Source organism: Suncus etruscus, chromosome 9, assembly GCF_024139225.1.
Source record: "Suncus etruscus isolate mSunEtr1 chromosome 9, mSunEtr1.pri.cur, whole genome shotgun sequence".
NCBI classification, from domain to species: Eukaryota; Metazoa; Chordata; class Mammalia; order Eulipotyphla; family Soricidae; genus Suncus; species Suncus etruscus.
The window spans coordinates 41,518,037-41,532,895 of NC_064856.1; the positions used below are offsets into that span (position 1 = coordinate 41,518,037).

The 14,859-nt window shown below is 39.3% G+C and overlaps 1 protein-coding gene across 1 annotated transcript in view; it reads right to left on the minus strand.

The window, feature by feature from the left end:
• Positions 1-1,256: 1,256 nt before the first annotated feature.
• Positions 1,257-14,859, minus strand: part of ANKRD42 (ankyrin repeat domain 42) — a 44,747-nt gene continuing 31,144 nt past the window's right edge. Inside the window, exons 8-12 of the mRNA XM_049780048.1 lie at positions 14,116-14,221; positions 12,906-13,081; positions 11,422-11,548; positions 3,402-3,525; positions 1,257-1,373 (exon numbers count right to left, since the gene is read on the minus strand). Of these exons, the coding sequence (XP_049636005.1) occupies positions 1,284-1,373; positions 3,402-3,525; positions 11,422-11,548; positions 12,906-13,081; positions 14,116-14,221 (623 nt within the window). The 3' untranslated portion in view covers positions 1,257-1,283. The remainder of the gene's footprint in view (positions 1,374-3,401; positions 3,526-11,421; positions 11,549-12,905; positions 13,082-14,115; positions 14,222-14,859) is intronic.

Here is a 14,859-nt window from a genome sequence, read left to right on the forward strand (position 1 = left end):
AATCCCCTGGTGTCCCATATGGTCCCCCCAGCCAGGAGCGATTTCTGAACGCATAGCCAGGAATAACCCTGAGCGTCACCGGGAGGAGTGGCCCCCAAAAATCCAATAATAATAATAATAAAGACATAAGGTTACTTTTTATTTTAGTCTTGCAACTGTCTCATCTCTATCTTACAAAGTTTAGTTAGACAAAACAGTGATTGAATCTGAAATTTTTTTGGGGGGTGTGAGTTTGGGTCATACCCAGTGGCACTCAGGTGTCACTCCTAGCCCTGCGCTCAGATGTCAGGATTTGAACCAGCATCTGTCCTGGATCAGCTTCATGCAATGCCCTACCGCTGTGCTATCTCTCCAGTCCCCTGAATATGAAATATTTTAAATAAATAATCTCAAGGACAATTAAGTCTATTTTTTTTCTTTTATAGATACTAATTTCATTTTTGTATGTTTTGTGTGAGATATGTGGCTGCTTTTCTAAACTCCTTTCCTAAAACTTAACTGATTTTTGTATTGCATTGTTACCTAAATACATAGGCTTTTAAAACCCAAGCATAGGCCCAAGATGGTAATACTGGGTAGAGCTCTTGCCTTGCACAATGCTGACCCGAATTTGATCTCCAGTATCCCATATGGGTCCACAAGCCCCACCAGTAGTAATTCCTTAGTGCAGAGCCAGAAGTAATCCCTGAGTAATGCTTTGATTCACACACACACACACACACACACACACACACACACACACACACACAAATTCATTTGATTTGTTAAAAACCTTAAACCATATTTATTGAATAGTAGTAAATATACTCTATAGGGCTGGAGCGATAGCACAGCGGTAAGGCATTTGCCTTGCACATGGCTGATCCAGGATGGACCTCAGTTTGATCCCCAGCGTCCCATATAATCCCCAAGCCAGGAGCAATTTCTGATCACATAGCCAGGAGTAACCCCTGAGCACCACCGGGTGTGGCCCAAAATTAAAAACAAAACAAAAACAAAAAAGTACACTATAGAAATTTAAAAAATAAATATTATGTAGCTATAAAAATATTTAGAATAATTGTTAGTTCTAGTATTAAATATATAATATTGACAATATGAAAGAAGTATATTTAACAATTATACTGCATCTTACAGCCTACATATAAGTATATAAAAGTATAATGGGGAGGGGATTTACAAGTGTATATTTAACAGTTCCTCTGATATTAAAAGATATTGTTGTATCAATTTTTCAAATAAAATAAAAAGGCAAGAAAGTTTATTTAAATTTATTATATTTGTTAGTTCCTTTTGACAAAATTTCCCGCAGAAGATACTTTTTTCTTCACTTTCCTTTTATCTTTGCTTGACTCACAAGTGTGGTCATCTTCCTAAAACCAAGAAAAAGAGCCCAATAAGATTTCTCTTCTAAATTTCATCTTTCTCATTATATGTTCAAAAAGAAAATAAATAACAAAGCCAATATTTTGCCTATGAATTCAAATTCAGGTCTGATCTTAAGGTCTTTAACTCATTTTGAATTGAGTTTTACGCAAAGCATTAGAAAGAGATCTGAGTTTATTTTTTACCCTGCATGTGACCAACCAGTTTTTCTTCCACCATTTGTTGAAAAGGCATTCACTGCTCCCCTTCATACTTTCTTATGTCCTTTGTCATAGATTAACCTTTCACTTATAAACTTTAGGTTTATAAAGATCTGCTCTGGACTTTATTCTACTGATCTAAGAGCCTATATTAATTCTAATATCCTATTGTTTTAATTATGATAGGTTCATAGTACATGTTGAAATAGGGGAGAGAGAGGCCACACATCTTCTTTTATCCTAGGATTGCATTGGCTATTTGGTGAGGTTTATTACCTCATTTAAATTTTAACTGCCTTGAGTGCTAAAAAATAGTACAGTAGGTACTTGCCTTGCACATGGCTGATGAGCATCACTGGGTGTGGCCCCAACCCGCCCCCAAATTTTTAATAGCTTTTGACCTATGTCTATAAAAATGCTATAGGTATTTTTATAGGAACTGCATTGAATCTCAGTGCTACATTCTTTTTTTTTTTTTTAATTTTCGATCACACCCAGCAGCATTCAGGGATTACTCCTGGCTCCACACTCAGAAATCGCTCCTGGCAGGCTCAGGGGACCATATGGGATGCCAGGATTCGAACCACCGTCCTTCTGCATGCAAGGCAAATGCCCTACCCTCCATGCTATCTCTCCGGCCCAGAGTGCTACATTCTTAATTCCAACTTCATAATTACAACTGTCAGTTGTGAAAAAAGATAAGACAATGGAGTCAAATACAGAAATAGATACTGATCCCACCTTCAACTATGAATTTGGACAAATATCTGTAACCTCTTTGAGCCTGTTTATTCTCATGTTAAGTGAGGCAGATCAAATAATATAACGTGGAAAAACTTTATAAAGCATCACATAAATGTCAGTTTTTATTTTACTACTCTATAATCTGAACAAAAAAGGATATTATGGCAATTTCTATGCTGGCTCTTTTCTACTCTTTTTTTTTCTTTTCTACTCTTTTTTTTTTTTTTTTTTTTTAGGTTTTTGGGCCACACCCGGCGATGCTCAGGGGTTACTCCTGGCTGTCTGCTCAGAAATAGCTCCTGGCAGGCACGGGGGACCATATGGGACACCGGGATTCAAACCAACCACCTTTGGTCCTGGATCGGCTGCTTGCAAGGCAAACGCCGCTGTGCTATCTCTCCGGGGCCTCTTTTCTACTCTTAATCTGGCTCTCTTAACAGACTAGTGCTTTCTAAAATAGACCTATTTTTAAACATTTTATTTGTGCTACTTAAAACACAGATTACTCTTCTTATGAATTTTTTTCCTCCTTTACAGAACCACTGCACATTTATGAACCAAATACTTTACTAAAAAAATGCATACATATGCATATGTAATAAAGTTTGTATACAGTTTGCATCTATAAAGTTCTAATATTCCTTTAATTACTATAATACTCTAGAAAGTATCAACTAGTGCCTCCATTTGGAAATGAGATATCAAGAGGTACTGTAAGGTATAATTGAGATAACACTTATCCAAACCTAAGTATTTGTTGCCAGGATTCAAATCCAAAGAGCCACCATTCAAAACTTGTATTTTTTTGCTACTCTCATATACTACTTTATTTATTTATTTATTAGTAGGGGCATACTTGGTGGCACTCGGAGGTTACTTCTGGCTCTGCATTCAGAAATTATTCCTGGCAGCCTCGAGGGGCCATATGGGATACAAGGTATCAAACCTACATAGACCATGTGAAAGGCAAATGCCCTTACCCTCTGTGCTATCAATCTACACCTACATACATTACTTAAGAAAAACAAGTGTGTTACAAAGGACACCAACTACAACCATTAAGTTAGAAACCTGAGTTTTTTCCAGTGTGCTCTTGAGTTGATCCACCTCTGCTCGACACTCATCCAGCTGATATTCTAATTTTTCTCTCCGTAGTCTTTCATAATTCAGCTGGCCCTGCAGCTCTTTGATAGTCCTGTCCAAAATAAAATTATTTCCAATCAATCTCTAATTAGCTATCAATTATTTTTCCCAACAGTGGAAAGCATTCATGTATTTTAGGCAAATAGCCCTAATATCATTTATTTTACAAATATTAAGAGTCTTCTACAGAGAGGCTGAACTTGCATCAGAGACAAGGTCATGGGAAGCAGAGCCTGAGGTTTTAGGACTCAGAAGCCATATTGGTGGCCCAGGTGATAAACAGAATCCAAGTCAAAGACAAAGAACCAGTGGGCGTGGCTGCTCAGCTTCACCCCATGGCTGCTTGCTTTTCCTAGTTGAGGAATACCAATACAGGACATAGAAAACATTTCACTACATCCACACAATGGGGAAACAATACAAGGTCCTAGAATGCTTAGAGAACAAAGATGGTAGCTCCAATAACCCGAAAAGTACAACCACTTATTTACCCTCCCAGATAAGGACTTTAGAGAAGAAAAATGGAAGATGTTCATAGGACTCGTAGAAATCATGGAACGAACTGAATGTGCCACAAGTAAGAATCCAGAGGATCTGAGAGCAAAAATAAGAAAACTTCAAACTGGGGCCGGAGAGATAGCATGGAGGTAGGACGTTTGCCTTTCATGCAGAAGGACATTGGTTCGAATTCCAGCATCCCATATGGTCCCGCGAGCCTGCCAGGAGTGATTTCTGAGCATAGAGCCAGGAGTAATCCCTGAGCACTGCCAGGTGTGACCCCCCCCAAAAAAAGAAAACTTCAAACTGATATAGCAGGACTGAAAAACGTGGTAGGCAAAATGAAAACTTCACTAGAAAGCCTCTCCAATAGAGTAATAACGGCTGAAGAGAGAATCAGTGAGCTGCAAGATGAAATGCATAATAATGCCATACAACAAAAGGAGTTGGAAATGCCAGAGAGATAGTACAGCAATAAGGTGTTTGCCTTGCATGCTGCCAACCCGGGATGGACCCAGGTTCAATCCCCAGCATCCCATATGGTCCCCGAGCCTGCCAGGAGCAATTTCTGAGAGCAGAGCCAGAAATAACCCCTGAGCACTACCGGGTGTGGCCCTTAAAAACAAAAACAAAACAAACAAACAAAAAGGTTGGAAAAGAGCCTCAAAACAAACTATCAAACAATGGAAAAAGAAGTCCTCAAAGAATGTGAACATGTAAAATGGAAGTCTTTGATAAACCAACAGAAACAGCATAAGAATCATTGGAGTCCCAGAGACAGAAAGGAAACCCTCATGAAATATCAACAATCAAGGACATCATCACAGAGAAATTCCCAGAACTAAAGAGTGCATGCAACCAAATTCTACATGCCCAAAAGAGATCCAAAGAAAAGCACCCCAAAATACATCCAAGTCATAATAATGAACCCCACAGATAGGGATGAAATACTGAAAGCACCAAGATCAAAAAGGGAAATTACATCCAAAGGAGCATCATTAAGATTTACTGCAGACTTGTCACAAGAAACCCCTAAGTCCTGAAGGCAGTGGTGGGATATAGTGACAAAACTCAATGAAATGAATGATTGCCAAGAGTATCCCAGCCAGGCTTACATTCAGGTTTGAAGGAAGGATACACAGCTTAATGGAAAAACAGCAGCTTAGAAACTACAGACTCAACACAAGCCTTAAAGAATGAACTGAAAGATCTACTTTAAGATAAGACAGACCACAGATACACCAAACTCCTACAAAAAGATAACACTAAATCCTATGACAATCATCCTTCTCATCAGAGGTCTAAATGCACCAGTTAAAAGACAGAGAGCGACAAAATAGATCAAAAAGCTGAATCCAATGTTTTGCTGCCTACAAGAAACACATCTGAATAGCCAGAACAAAAACAGGCTCAATTGGGCCGGAGAGATAGCACAGTGGTGTTTGCCTTGCAAGCAGCCGATCCAGGACCTAAGGTGGTTGGTTCGAATCCCGGCGTCCCATATGGTCCCCCGTGCCTGCCAGGGGCGATTTCTGAGCAGATAGCAAGGAGTAACCCCTGAGCACCGCCAGGTGTGGCCCAAAAACAAAAAAAAAACAAAACAAAACAAAACTAACAAACAAACAAACAAAAAAAAAACCGCTCAAATTCAAAGGTTGGAGGACAATCATTCAAGCAAACAGCTCCTGTTAAAAGGCTGGAGTGGCCATACTAATTTCAGATATCACAGACTTTAGAATTAAAAATGTTTTAAGGGACAAGGAAGGACATTTCTTTTCTCTTTTTTTTTTTTTTTTTGGTTTTTGGGCCGTTTGACGCTCAGGGGTTACTCCTGGCTATGCGCTCAGAAATCGCCCCTGGCTTGGGGGGACCATATGGGACACCGGGGGATCAAATCGCTGTCCATCCTATGCTAGTGCTTGTAAGGCAGACACCTTACCTCTAGTGCCACCTTCCCGGCCCCTGAAGGACATTTCTTAATAATTAAGGACATGTACAACAGGAAGAAATCACACCCCTAAACATATACACACCCAATGAGGGAGCAGCAAAAGATTTAAAACAAGTGCTGACAAACTTGAAGGAAGATATTAATAACAACACAAGAATATTGGGAGACTTCAACACTGCCTCGTCACCACTTGTAGGTCAACCAGCCTGAAATCTAACAAGAATATACTAGCACTGAAAGGAGCAATGGAAAAAAATTAGCCTAGTAGATCTAGTAGATCTCCGAGGGCTCTCCATCCCCCAGAACTTAACAAGAAAAAAGACATATAACCCCATCAAAACAATGGGGAAAAGAAATAAAGATGGCCAAAAGGTACATGAAAAAAATGCTCTATATCACTAACCATCAAGAGATGCAAATCAAAATAACAATGAGATATCATTTCACTCCACAGAGACTGGCACACATCACAAAGAACAAGAACAACCACTGCTAGCATGGATGTGGAAGAAAGGAACTCATTTTCTGCTGGTGGGAATGCCATCTAGTCCAGCCTTTCTGGAAAACAATATGGATATTCCTTCAGAAAATAAAAATTGAGCTCCCATATGATCCAGCAATACCACTCCTAGGGATATACCCTAGAACCTCAATGGTGAACCTGTGGCACGTGAAGGTCTTGCAGCTGGCACACGGGAAGGGGTCCGCAATTAAGACATGTGGTACAGCAGGAGACAAGTGTGCCAGTATCTGCTTTGCAGCTCACCTGGCAACAGGGCCGGACTGGCCATTGGGAGCACTGGGCATTGTGTGGCAGTTTGGACACTCAGGCTCAAAAAGGTTAGCCATCACTGCCCTAGAACCACAGAAACACAATAATGACTTCTGAACTCCTATGTTCAAAGAAGCGCTTTTTACAATAGCAAGAATCTGGAAACAAACTAGATGCCCGACAACAGATAAATGGTTAAAGAAACTATGGTACATATATACAATGGAATACTGTGCAGCCTTGCATGTGGCCAACCCAGGTTCTATCCCCAGCATCCTATATTGTCCCCTGAGCCTGCCAGAAGCAATTTTTGAGCACAGAGTCAGGAGTAACCCCTAAGCACCACCAGGTGTGGCCCAAAAACCAAAACCAAAAAACAACAACAAAAAGATTTATTAACAAAATCTTAAAGAAAATGAGATAAACACCCAGGGAAAGAGCATTCTAGGCAGCTGTGCAAAGGCCCTGCAGCAGAAACATGCTTGATAAAGTAAATGAATATCAAAAGCCAATGTGGCTTGAGTAGTTTAAACAATAAAAGGAAAAGGAGAAGGCCAGAGAGGTAAAGAGGGCCAGAACAAGTAGGGTCTTATAAGTCACACTTACGGATATTTTTCACTTTGAGTGAAATGGAAAATCATTTTATGTAGAGAAATGGCATGATCTAATTTAGCTTTCAGAGTAATCATGTGAAAACCTATCAGGGGGTAGGATGAGAGAGAGAGAGAAAAGAGAGAGGAGAGAGGAGAAAGAAAGGGGAGAGAGAGAGAGAGAGAGAGAGAGAGAGAGAGAGAGAGAGAGAGAGAGAGAGAGAGAGAGAGAGAGAGAGAGAAATCTGGGGACTTCTATCAGAAGAATGTTATAATAAATCCAGACAGAAGATACTGTGATATGACCCAAAGTTTTATTTTGTTTTATTTTATGTCTTATAGCTGGATAGTGAAAGAAACAATTCTAGGAATTTTGTGTTGGAGAATTAGTTCCAAGGAAATAATCCAAGAGTATACAGAAACAGCTCTAATAGAGAATGAAAGATACAAGGAAAAGAATTGCATCAACTGTGGATGGTCAGAATTGAGCAAATTAGAAAGGAAAAGGATTCTTCAGACAATAGGAACCTAGCTAGAATTTTGTCCTATTCTAAGTGTGAGCTAAGTAATGGATAACAACAAAATTAAAAGATATACATCAAATCAATAATTTTCCAATTTTTCTTAACAGTAAGATCTAAGATCAGAAGTTTGACCCCCCCCCCCCAAATAATTTCTTAGGCTGAGACTATGGGTCAAAAAACTAAAGCACGGGGCCGGGAAGGTGGTGCTGGAGGTAAGGTGTCTGCCATGCAAGCGCTAGCATAGGACAGACCGCGGTTCAATCCCCCGGCATCCCATGTGGTCCTCCCCAAGCCAGGAGTGATTTCTGAGCACATAGCCAGGAGTAACCCCTGAGCGTCAAATGGGTGTGGACCAAAAACCAAAACAAACAAACAAACAAAAAACAACTAAAGCACAGCTTTGCCTATAGTAACCCTGCGGCTTTCTGGGGACCCCGGCCAGCAGAGTGAAGGGGATGAATGCCGCAACTTATTCGTGGGTTCACTGAAGCTGACCCGATCCGAAATATCTATGGGAAAAATCTGTAGAGGTTAGAAAGAAGGCCTAAGTCTTTTATCTGATCAAAGGCAATTTATTAAGCAGGCAAGCGCTTATATATATTTTTTACAAAAGGGGAAGTATGTTTCAAAAACTATTGGTTATTTCAAACCATTTCTTATTCAATTATATTCCAAGCATAGGCACATAACCAAAAATGAATAAAGGTACTAAACATTAAACTTATGGGGCATACAAGCATTAGTCAATTCAAACAAGCTTTTCACCAATTATATGCTTACTACAGGTATTTGGCCAAAAAGGAAAAAAGGATAGAGTGTGTCTTGTTAAGAACAGCCCAAAGGAGGTGGGAAAGGAAAAAGGGGAAGGCATGACTCAATGACTGATCCTAGCAATCTTTAGCTCGACCGGAATCAGAAACATATAAGGAAATATTATCTTATCCCTGGCCTCATGGCCCTGTGGTTAGTACAAGGGGCTATGTTTTGTTGCAAAATTTCCTATTTGCTCATGGGCTAGGAACCTGCCAACAGTCACGTATGCAGCTCAGTGGAACTTTCCACAGAGATAGAGGCTAAGGTTGATAGCATCCATTTTGTGCAGGCCAGAGCAGTCTCCCACATAACCCCAGTTTACAACACCAGTACCACATGGTCTCCCAAATACCAGCAGAAGCATCCCCTGAACACCAAACCAGGAATAGTTCATGAGCGCTGTTGGACCAAAAAGCAAACAAACAAAAGCCACCTCTCCTATAGCGGTAGACTAGTGGATAGGAGGCAAATAGGTGGGGGTAGGGCCCATTGGTGGAGCAAAGCAGACACTAATGAAGAGATTATGTTAAAACATTGTATGCCTGAAACAAAATCATGAACAACTTTGTACTTTCATAGTGACTTATTTTTTTTAAAAAATCCTAAAAATATATTCAAACACCTGTCAGAACAAATGTTAATAAGAACTGAAAGAAGAAATAACTGCTATCTTAACCAATATGAAACTACATTGTGGCAAACAGTTAAAGCCCGATTTGTAGTCTATTCAAAATCATTTATGTCATTAATAGTCATTTCTTACTGAAATGCATTAAATATCACAATTAAAAGTCTCATTGAGGGGGCCAGAGCAATAGCACAGTGGGTAGTAAGGTTTGCCTTCCAGGTAACCAACCCAAATTCGATATTCAGCATCCCATATGGTTCTCTGAGCCTGCCAGGAGTGATTTCTGAGCACAGAGCCAGAAGTATCCCCTGAGCACCGCTGGGTGTGGCCCCAAAACCAAAAAAAAAATTTATTTTAAGGACTACTAAATCATAATGCTCTTAAATACCAGGTTAAAATACTAGTTCTAACACAACCATAAATAATACTCTTTAAAACTTTGTTTTGAAGCAAAAACGGGTTTTATTTAGAAAATGTGAAGAAGGGGAGAGAAAAGAAGGGAAAGAGAAAATGTGTGTGTGTGAGAGAGAGAGGGAGAGAGAGAGATTAAGAGAAAGTAATAAAATGTGCTCAAGAGATAGATCCATATCTCAGTGTAAAAGTATGAAAATACACATCTCAAGAGGAGAGATGTGGACAACATGTAGTTGGGCATCATGTACCAAGGCAACACATGTGCCTCCCCTTTATAACTATGCAAGTTATTTAACGTCTACATTAAGTCTTAGTTTCCTAACTTGTGATGTGAGATAACAGATAACAGTTGGAGATGTAACAGTTGGAGATGTGAAAATTACAGAAGATATTTGAGGCTTAACTTGTACCAAGTATAAAGTAATGCTCAGAAATAATGCAATAATAGTAGCAACAGGAAAGTAATTTGTCTTAGACTAGAAGCAAAGGAAAGAAAAAAAAAATTTTTTTGTGACACAAACAGTAAAGCATTTGCCTTGCCGTGATAGCCTAGCATGAACCGCGGTTCAATCCCCCGGCGTCCCATATGGTCCCCCAAGCCAGGAGCGATTTCTGAGTGTATAGCCAGGAATAACCCCTGAGTGTCACCAGGTGTGGCCCAAAAAACAAAACAAAACAAAACAAAACAAAACAAAACGAAAAAAGAAAAGAAAAATTTTTAAAAGTTTTGTTATTTGGGAAATTTCTCCACTGTAATGTACTTTTCTAAATTACAAGATTTATAAGAACTTTCAACTAGGCTTTTAGGTACTAATACTAAAAATTCTCTACATCTCAAGTAAGTATGGACATAGGGAAGCTACTTATATCATGTTATTTGTGAAAGATCAAGGTCATTGAACACATACACACACGCACACACACACACACACACACACACACACAGAAAATCTGCTGCAGCTTCCTAAAATCCCATTAGGAAATATTAGTATTTCAGCTTAAGCTTTGTTTTTTTTTTCTTCAAGGAGGCAATTACTTAAAAGGATATGAAATACACTAGATAAGACTGGTGAATTTAATTCATTCAAACCTTCTTTTAACAACAAAACAGTGCCATTGATAAAGTGAGAAGGTATGCTAATAACTAGGAGAAATTATTTGCAATATAGGTATATTCCAAAACATTTCCTTTAGGAATAGAAAATCAAACGTTAGTTCAATAATAAAAGGATAACCAACTATTTTTTTAAGTGTGCAAAAAAAGCCTTGGTTGCAAAGAAGGCTGGGGCATTTTTCTTTTTTCTATTTCTGGTCTATTTCTTTTTTTTTTTTTTTTCTGGTCTATTTCTCCCTCCTAATAGGTCCTTTGCTTTGATATTGCCCATGTTGTTGAAATTCATCTAACATTAATCTACACTGCAACAATGTTGGGAGGATTGCACTTATATTTATAAACATGGAGCTGGAGAGATAATAGAACAGCTAGAGTATTTGCCTTTCACGTGGCAACTCAGTTTAGTCCCTAGCACTTCAAATTGCCCCCCCCCCCAGCACTTCCCAAAGTAATTCCCGAGTGCAGAGCCAGAAGTAAGCCCTCAGCATCATTGAGTATGGCCCCCAAACCGACAACCAAACAAATAAAAATAATCCTCCCGCCAAAAAGTATGCAAAAGCTTAAATAAACACTTCACAAAAGGAGGTGATCAAAATAAGTCAATAAGCAAATAAAATAACCCAACAAAATTTTGAGGACATTACTTTTCAAACTGCTGCTCTTCTTTCCTCTTCTTTATATCATCTTCTGTTATCCCTCCCAACTGTTTGTAGTTGCTCTCAGCAATTTCCAGAAGTTGTCTCAATTCTACAATTTTCTTATAAGCTCTCACTGTAAGACAATAGAATAGGAACTCAATTTGGAGAAAAAGAAGCTCAAGAGCTTGGGCATATTCTTCCTCAAAAGTCAGTGTTTAGTTGTTTAGGTAGAGAACTAGAGGAAGGCATAAACATATAAGAGGGTAAATGCTAGAATAAAATATTAGATGCAGAAGCAATAAAATACTCAATATGGAAGATTCATTTCCTGCTATGAGTACATATCAGATTGTTACAAGTGGTGCCAGAAAGTGTACAGAGGTTAAGGTGCTTGCTGTTCATGCAGTGGGCCCCACTGGGTACAATTCTGGAGGCCTCTACCACCCTATGGTGGTGTTTGGCCCTAAAATCGTTTAAACACTTCAGGGGTGGCCCCTTAAACACCAAAGGGCCTTATATGCCCTCCAACCCTAGCTCTGAACTTGGTTGACCAAGGAGCATTAGGAAAGGGTCCCTAAGTATCCTGAGCACCTACTGGTAGTAACCCTTTCCGCTCCAAAAAAAAAAAAAATCCAGATTGTTTTGATTAGTAGCACCATAAACAGGATTGAAAAACTAACAACATCTAGGACCAGTAATATAGGATCATGCATAGTCTACAGTAGATTAGAAAATTAGAAACAAGTACTGGAGGACCAGAGAGATAGCATGGATGTAGGGCATTTGCCTTGCATCCAGAAGGACGGTGGTTTGAATCCCGCATCCCATATGGTCCCCCGACCCTGCCAGGACGATTTCTGAGCCTAGAGCCAATTCCATATTTTTCTCATGGACAGATATCATGTCTTACATTCTTTATAAATGTTCAAAAACATAAATATAAAACACTTTACTAGTTCTGGATCCCTCAGAATTACTACCCTTTGTGGATGTAATTGCTTTCATCCAAATAGTTTCCAAATCTGTCAGAAAAACTAGTAGCAGGGACTAGAGAAATAGTACAGCAGGCAGAGCACTTGTCTTATAAGCAGCCAACATGAGTTCAATCTCCAAATCCTATTTGACCTCCTAAACCTCACCAAGAGTGATTCCTGAGTGCAGAACCAGGAGTAAGTCTTGTACCACCAGGTATAACCAAAAAGTAAAACAAAACAAACAAAACAAAACAAAAAAAAAAACTGCGGCATTTCTAAAATGATAAATTGTGACAGACAAAACACTTTTTTTTTTTTTTTTTTTTGGTTTTTGGGCCACACCCAGTGGTGCTCAGGGGTTACTCCTGGCTGTCTGCTCAGAAATAGCTCCTGGCAGGCACGGGGGACCATATGGGACATTGGGATTCGAACCAACCACCTTAGGTCCTAGATCGACTGCTTGCAAGGCAAACACCACTGTGCTATCTCTCCAGGCCCAACAGACAAAACACTTACTTCTTGCATCTGTTTTATCTGACTCACTAAGACATAAGCCATCTTTAGTATCAGTGCTTCCCTCAACGCCGTGTCTTATAAAGAACTTGATATCATTTTCATCTATTTCAATTTCATCATCTATATCATATTTTTGTAGCCCTTCTAATAGCTTTACTGCTGCTAACTGAGCAAACCTGTAGAAAAAAAAAAACAATTAACAAGATTCGCACAGTTTTCCTTCAAATTGAAACTATGGTTTGAGCATAATTTAAGAAATTTACCCTGTACATTGTTCCACTGACCCATCCATATGGTCCCCCAAGTTTGTCAGGAGTTATTTCTAAGTGCAAAGTCAACAGTAATGCCTGAGTGCCACCAGGTGTGGCCCCAAAAACAAAACAAAAAACAGGAACCATACTTCTACCAATAGCTATCTAAAATTATAAGATAATCATAAACAAGATCCTAATGCACATCAATAATAATTCAACTGAGAGAAGATAAATATCCAAAGAATAGTTAATGTTCCCTACAAAATTGCTTGACTGAATAAAAAAAATCTATAATGACCCTGGAGTGCTCTAGGTAAATAAATCCCATGTGACTGCATTGCTATATGGTTGTTTGTTCCTTTCTCTGAAATTGGAGATGGTGGGCTACCCAGACCCTTAACTTCATTTTCCTGCCTGTACTTTTCTGGCTCTCTGTTCAGCTATAAACTTAGATGCTATGCCTATAGATTCCTCTTCATTGAAGCAGTCTGAATATAACCTTGGGCATAGGACTGCCAACTAAAAGTCTCTAGGCTGGCGGCCTTGAAGACTCCTATGACAGGATAAGGGAGTCATGAACAGGTATCTCCAGATAAAGACCTGTCCCATACAGAAGAAAATTCATACATAGATTTTAGGGACATATTGGTTATAGCAAAACACTATCCCAAATTATCTGGCAGATTGTTTCCACTTTCGTTCTTGTGTTTCTGCCACCTCTGGCTTCTTGAACCCTTAACACTCCCTTATATCTTCAAATAACTTGTCCCAGAAAAGGGGACAACCCTACCTCCCAGTTGAGAACATGAAAACTACTTAATTAGCTAACTGTCACTCCATCAGCATTTGACTAAAGATCCTACAATTCCATTAAGTCTGCAGAGATAGTCTGGGTGCCAGAAAATATACACAAAACTTAAAAGAAAAATGAAAATAATGCAAAGCAGAGAGGATACCTCTTAGCTACATCACTGGGTTTCTCCCCGGCTTTGTCAGTAATATTACTATCTGCTCCCATTTTAATCATCCACTGCAAACACTCTATGTGACCTTGTCCAGCAGCTGTAATTTTAAAAAAGAAGAAAAACACAATAAGTGTTAATTTTTATTAACTTTGGACATTAGAGTACCTTCATAATTTACCCTCAAAAGCCTTTAGTAAGATATCTTTTTTTTTTTTTTTAGTTAGTAAGATATCTTAACCAACAAAAGTAGGTTGCGTAGATCTTGTTTTCTCTATTTATACACTAATTTTTTTTCTTTTTGGACCAACCCTCAGGACTTACTCCTCTCAGGCCTTGGGAACCATTTGAGATGCCAGGTCAGCCATATGCAAGTATAGTCACTCAGACCTGCTGTACATTCTCACTGGCCCCATAGACTAAACATTTAATGAAGTATCTACAATGGTCAGGACATATATCAAAAATCATATAGTGAGGTCAGAGCAATAGCACAGTGGCAGGGTGTTTGCCTTCTACGCAACCAACCCATGAACAGATCCAGGTTCGGTTCGCAGCATCCCATATGGTCCCCAGAGCCTGCCAGGAGTGATTTCTGAGCGCAGAGCCAAGAGTAACCTCTGAGCACCTCTGGGTGTGCCCCTCTCCCAAAAAAAAGAATGATATAGTTATAATAAAGCACAAAAAGGGGGATGGAGTGGTAGCACAGTGGTAGGGCATTTGCCTTGCATAAAGCTG